The 7236-nt window shown below is 39.3% G+C and overlaps 1 protein-coding gene across 2 annotated transcripts in view; it reads right to left on the bottom strand.

The window, feature by feature from the left end:
* Nucleotides 1-4535: 4535 nt before the first annotated feature.
* The window catches only part of LOC144725015 (aryl hydrocarbon receptor-like), a 94175-nt gene continuing 91474 nt past the window's right edge, over nucleotides 4536-7236 (bottom strand). For both annotated transcript variants that reach the window (XM_078604449.1, XM_078604456.1), the window contains exon 12: nucleotides 4536-7054. In XM_078604449.1, the coding sequence (XP_078460575.1) occupies nucleotides 6899-7054 (156 nt within the window). In that variant the 3' untranslated portion in view covers nucleotides 4536-6898. The remainder of the gene's footprint in view (nucleotides 7055-7236) is intronic.

The following is a 7236-nucleotide window of genomic DNA, read 5'->3' as shown; positions in this document are numbered from 1 at the left end:
AATGCAAAATGTGTAGCATTGTTTGAGTGCAATGTATGCATGCATGTTGAACTTCTTTCAATCTAGGAGCATTACATGTTTTTACACATGCTGTGTATTTTTTTGGCAGCATAATCAAATGTGGATCTATTTAACTTGGCTCAACCTAGAACGCAGACGTTTTAATGTCGTATAAAAAAGAATGAACGGCAAATCAGAGCCTACAGTATTGGAGATTGGTTCGTCAGACTGGAGCACAACCCTCAATGGCAGTGTCCTGTAACACTTCAGCCTTCTCCCATTCGAACGTGGTGCAAATCAAAACAAAAATTGGTTACGGTGATCCACGTGTAGCACCAGGTGCACAATGGAACATTTGCAAAAAAATATCACTCGACATTTTAGTGAGCGAGAGAGAGAGAGATTTAAAAACATATCCACACCTATTATGTGTTGACATGTCATCAAACACCCGACCCTTTAACAAGTCAACGAATTGTCACGAGTCAGGATCAATATTGAATAAAAATGTATCAATTATTTAATATTCTTGGGTCTTTCGGTAAAGTCACGTAGATAGGTTATTTAATGTCTCGTGTTTTTCGTTGTTTCTTTGTCACGTTATTCATGTAACATGAGCGTATTAATTTCGTGGACATTTTAATACAAATTAGCATACAGTATCTACTTTGATTCTACTGATGCATCATTACGCGGCCAGTGACCAAGCATCGCAGTGAGCACGCTTGTGACCGAGTCGGTTTGGATGGAATCGTTCATTAATTTCCCATTCTCATCTGGTACTTTTTTCAGAAAACATATATAAAGCATGCCAATCTGCAATACGGTGGACATTAAAGATGTTCTAACAGCAGTAGGCAGTTGTTTGGAGTATTTGCCTTGGGTGATTTTGCAACGATGAGTCTCCCTTCCAAAAGAGTTGGCATGTAGTCTCCAACAAATATTTTGACAAAAGAATGGCCAAATTCGTGCTCTTTCTGTTAGGCTGGTGGAAAATCTATTCCTGCCAACACATAAATCAGTACCAATAAATCGCAATGCCTCTCACTGGGTAAGAAAAATATATTACAGGACGAGGTTTTTAACAGAAACATGAATGTGTCCCTTGTTGACCGAAGCCTATTTCGACTGAATTTTGGTTATATGCCAGCTGCATGTATGTTGAACTTCTTTCGCACTGTACATAGCCACACTCATTACACACAAAGTACTTCCCACAAATGCACCACGATACCTGGCTGATCTTGTCAAGGAGCATAAACCATCACCAAGCAAACTCCAGGAATCCTCGTAGCGGCGGCTTTTGGGTAGCCATCGAACAAAGACGGTCACTGCATTGCGGGCTTTCAGATGCGTATCAGCGGCCGTCTGGAACACTCTTCCTCCGATATTAGGAAGCCACTGGAGTTATGCACTTTTCAATCATCTAAATTGAAAACTAGTTTCTTTGGAACTCCTTTTTGTGATTAGTTTGTTGTCTTTCCCCCGCACCTCTGAGTAGCACGGTTGGCTACGAACGGTGTAAAAGAAGTTCAACATACATACCAACATAGCCAACCGTGCGGATATTACGATAATGTAGGTGAAACCATGATTATAATATAAACTGTGGAGTTAGTTATTTGCAACGTTAACACGACGCTGTTCACGGTGTAATTGATTGCAAAAGCAGTACCGCTGGAGTCATCAATACACAACTAAACTGTAAATGAGCCTCAACATTTCTGAATCGTTTAAAATTACCACTGTAGTGTCTAGACACCGTAATAATACAAGTCGTAGAAAAGCATAAGAGATCTGTCCTACATTAAGAAATTGTACGTGAATGTTTTTGAATTCTTCAGCCTCAGTCCTGTGTTGAATGTCAAGCTCATAGGCTGTCACCAAGCCCCTCCCAGGGCCTCCTGCACAGCATTTCAGATCTATGATAAATAGGAATAGGTTTTACCCTTTCTGGCAATTAAAACGGGTGTTAAGATGTCCAAACACCAAATAGATACATTTTGCAAAGAACCAAGTCTGCATTAACCACACGTACTTGTGGTGAACATGCAAACAAACACGCTCTAATAATAAATGGCATTGTCTTTGAAACTGATTGGCCTACACCAGAGACAGCCTTCTTTATGGCCCAGTCTCACCAGTGTCAGACCAGAGAACGCCAAAAGGCGAACAGTACAAAGACAATGCCGCTATCAGAGCATTGATAGCTCGGGGTGAGCAGCTATATCGTGGGACCTTTTTCCAGTGTCAAAGTATGATGCTGGAAAAAAGGTCCCATGATATTTGAAATACACCTTGTACTTCCACTGCACACGTTGAGAATGCACAATGACTTGATTCAATTGCACTTATTGCATTCTATTCATATGTAGATAATTACATATTTTGAAATTGTACCCTTGATATTTTGGTGAACAGTACATGATTGATTGATTGTAATAGGGCTCGAAAAGTGAACTTCAGCCACACGTGTTGTTTTGTAAGAACAAAATAAAAATTTAGGTTGAGAGTGTCCACACCCAGCGTGACTGTTGTTAGAATTATATATAAAACAAATATTGTGCATTTTTTGTAAAGACTCAATTTCGATTTAAAGCTTTCGTGACTGCAGGGATTCATCTTCTTGGTTCTTTCGGTAAAGTCACGTGACTTTACCGAAAGAACCAAGAAGAAGACTCAATTTGTCACACTTTAAGCCCTAATAATTAAATTTAAACTTGTTTTACTTTCAAAATATACTATATATGTTTGTAATCACTAAATTAGTCAATCTAGTTTAAATACTATGTTATATATTCTATTATACAGTGCAAAGCGTCGGTACTGCTCTATCAAATATTACGATCGAGGGACTTGTTGGTGGATAGACTCTGGCAAGATATATTTTGCATGAGGGTCCACATTCTGTAACGTAACAATGTGGCACTGCACATGACTGAGTGTCTATTCTGACTTGAGTTTTCAGGTTGTTGCCATGTGTTGTCAAGCACGGTGCCTGACGTTTCGCACCACATCGGACGTCATGCCGAACAACACGCGGTACAACCTACAAACATTTCGGAGAACTCCACAGCAGAACGGTTAAAACCGAGTGCGTATTCTTAAGCAGTTTGTGTGAAAGCCAGCGATGCTGATGTACACTTTTGTATCCTACTTCTTCAACGTTAAATCTGAGCGCAATGGTCGAGTGAAAAGTGGGCCTAGCAAAGTTTTGCTCAACAATAAGGGGACACAATTGGAAAACACAGCAAAAAAATGCACACCCGAAGCTAATTATGGAAGGTAAATGGGGATACACGTTATTAAATAAAGAGGCGATCAAGAGCAAGATTAATGCAACTTTGGGGAAAACAAATTTGATCATGCAAATGAGCATCTCTGCCTGCTTGAAGGACACTTTTCAATCGATGCACATTTCCCACGGAGAGGTGCACCAAAAACATCGACAATAACAAAGGCGTTTAAACAAAAGATGAAAAGTACGCAAGCAAGCAAGGGAGGAGATGGATGCTTGGCATGGCACTGCGAACACAACTCACGCGCAGGAGTGAGATGGATTCTGGCATTACAGCTCATGTGGGATGGTGGCGGTGGGGGAAGGATTTCATCCAGCAGTAGATAGACCATGGGTGATGATGATGATGTGCCAAATTGAGGATTGTAGATACGGTCTGGTACAATCAGTGAGGTTTACACCGCTTAAAGGGTACACCATTGATCATTGTGAAATAAAAATGGAAGTACTGTACAATGATACCATTAAGAATAATGTTGATATAAAGTACATTTTTAAAAAAGTAGATACTAATTTAATTGAAATTCCATGCTTGATCAGCAATACTAATTATCATTACTTATTCAAAAAACATTATTCTTTTGTCATGTATTTTTACAATTCTATTTTACAATTCTATTGTAAAACTTCTAAATAACTTCCGAATAACATTAGAATGGCTGCCTCGCCACTCGTGCATCAAAAACACGGTTACAACTATTCCTGACGAAGACTCGTTCATCGACGTGTAGACAGTCGTTCCTCAGGATCTAAAAACATTTATTTATTTAAAAAAAACGCAGTTAATAATCGCAGCGTGTTTTTCACGTGAAGTTTTCTGTTAGCTGCGAATGTCTACTCCCTCATTAACGTCATCACATTGTTAATGTACGTATGGTTGACCTTCTTTCGCACCGTACGTAGCCAACCGAACTAAACGAGAGGTTGCGGATGAAGCACAACAAACTGAAGATAAAAATCAGTTCGCAAGAAATGAGTTTTCAATGTATATTTAAAAGTTCCAATTGAAAGGGCTCCATTCCCACTGGGCCCATGAGATCAATAGTCTTGAGTTGATTCCAATGAAGGAAAATTGATAGGGATGCTATGGAGGCCAAAACCCATGACATCCTGTTTCATAACAAATGGACAGTTATTTTACCACACGTATTCCAGCAAATCACAGGCGTCGCTTTGCGATGTTAAACACATAATGCAATAGCGTAATCGATTTGCACTTGAATCTGATTCCAGTTGCTTTTGCCGTTGTATTTGGGTATGATGTACCCTCCATACAGACTCACATCTATGAATCTAGTTTGAGTGACGGACTTGGACATAGATATTCCAAAATGCTTCCACTTTTATTTAGCAGTAAGACAATATTAAAAAATAAGTACATTATTAACATATTTTATGTTTTTTTTACATTCTGGCACTTTAACAATTACACGTGAATTTCTTCATAGTTGTCTTTATTGAAGTCCTGTGCATTGTTTTGGTCGTTTCATAATTGCACAATTAAATACTGGTAGATTTCAGTGGTTAATTAACATTATTTTGAGACGTAATGTATATATATACAACGGTTATTTTTTATCTGGTTGATTTGTTCTTTTGTAAATAGGTAGTGTAGCGATGTATTCGATGTATTCTACAATCGTCTCACAAACTCATAATTATTACATTTGCTTATGGCTATGTACTGCAATATTCAAAACAACAATGAAAAGAAAACAATCCTTTAATCTGCACCACACCCACCAGTTCATACAACCTTAAACTATATATAAAAAAAATACTGAGTGGTGGAATATTTCAAAATGAAAGCAACAAAATAATAATAATAATCACTCTCTCTCTCTCTCTGATGTCTTTTCGGGTTGTGTTGTTCAGCATGGAAATCACGCCGAACAACACGCGGTGTGATTCCCATGCCGAACAACACGCAGTGTGATTCACATGCCGAACAACACGTGGTGTGATTCACATGCCGAACAACACGTGGTGTGATTCACATGCCGAACAACACTCGGTGTGATTCCCATGCCGAACAACACGCAGTGTGATTCCCATGCCGAACAACACGCAGTGTGATTCACATGCCGAACAGCATGCGGTGTGATTCCTATGCCAGACAGCAAGCGATGTGAATCCCATGCCGAACAACGCGTGGAGCAACCAGGACGCACATTGTCGGAGAGCCGGGAGGCGGGCGTTGATCTGAGGAGGCGCTGTCAGCATGTGTAGTTATTGGCACATTTTTTTTTTGGGTCAGATCGCTTAAGTAAAATGTGTGTTGCAAACTCCCTCCACCCGACACAGCCAATTAATAAGGTTGTCACGCGAACAATCGCGTCAATCTATGACTGCTTCGGCACACCGGTGGGTTGCAGAGAAATTCACAACATTTAACAATTGTTGCATATTGGAGGAGGGATTTACGACACATTTAGCTGACGCGATCTGACCCTAAAATCAATAATGAACCGTGATATTGGTTGCGAAAGCCTCCGTGTTAAGATGTAGTTATGTTCATGATAGTGTGTGCTTATAACCACGCCACCTTGGGACAAACAATTGGGATGGGGGGGAGGGCAGTTTGCACAGGGGCCCCATTCTCCTTAGGCCAGCCCCTGTTGGTGGACACCACAACCACAACTACCTACACAACAATAGAAATAAAAAGCCTTCATTACACAAATACCCATTTACTCTGCGCTTTGGTGCAGGTCAGATTACTCAGCCGACAATTCACCACCGCCAGTCTCTTGAACGATCACGTGCTCAAAAAATGCTTGGCATGGGAAGCACATAATATCTCAGCATTGTTTTACAATGTTAATAAGCTAAATCCTTCAGATAGTTCAGAAAAAAAGAGGCTAGGGTCCACTTCATAGTGCAACATGGTTTCATTCCTTCCTCTGCAGAGTGCAGCCGTTATTATAATAAGTTTAAATAGTCTTAAAAAAATAAAGAAAGGAAAACAACTCATGGGTATATATATTACAGTATAGTCAGTAAATAATGTTCATAATAATAAGAAAAAATATCAGGTTATGTATGCCAGATTTTTGTTTTTATCTCTTGTGTCTGTGTTATACTTTCATATAAAATTGGCATCTCCCCATGCCTGATTTTTGTGCGTTAATTTTATCATAGCCACATTGACTTATCAGCAACATGTTGTAAACAAACCAAAAATAATGCATCATAAATTTTTTCCATATTGTGTCAAATACAATAATCATCACACATAATATCATATACCTTTAACACTTACAGTTTTTGGAACTTTAATGGTCAATCTTAGAATCACACCAACTTACCAGCCAAATCATCAGATTAATACTCTCTGCAGATCATATAATAAAAATGTATAACATTATGTGTCTAACAACAATAATAATGATGATGACAAAAAAAAGGTTAGTGCATGTGAAATACACATATCAGGATCACAAAAACATGTATACATATTAAATTAAAAACAAAACAAGAGCTTTCAAAACTTTGTGGCACACTTACTCTATGGCAATAACACTGCATCATTTTGCTGGTAACACTTTAGTGTCTAGCTTGGAAGAGGGCACAGATGGGGTTTTCCTTTGCCACCCTTATTCACGAGTCCAGAAAGTACTGCATGGCATCAGGCATGGGCTGGCTCATGCCAGGGTGGACTGGAAGGGTTTCCCCGTCAGGAAAACTGCTCAGCTGCTCGCAGTTGACGCCTTCGTAGAGCACGTTGCCATTTCCGATGTTGCGGTCCATGGGGAGCTGGGAAAGAACAGAATCGTTTAAAGATCGCGGCGATATTTTATTTGACCATGTTAGTGCAGGTTTGAGACGTATTGTCGCATTCGCAAGCAAAATTATGAATTTTTTTCGCGGGTATTTTCAATAATAATCGCACTGCAAAACAATTAAATAATGCCATGACACCTTTCAATACCTTTCAC

Source organism: Lampetra planeri, chromosome 2, assembly GCF_965212315.1.
Source record: "Lampetra planeri chromosome 2, kcLamPlan1.2.h2, whole genome shotgun sequence".
Lineage (NCBI taxonomy): Eukaryota > Metazoa > Chordata > Hyperoartia > Petromyzontiformes > Petromyzontidae > Lampetra > Lampetra planeri.
The sequence above is the reverse complement of the archived record's forward strand: the minus strand, read 5'-3'. Positions and strand labels throughout refer to the sequence as shown.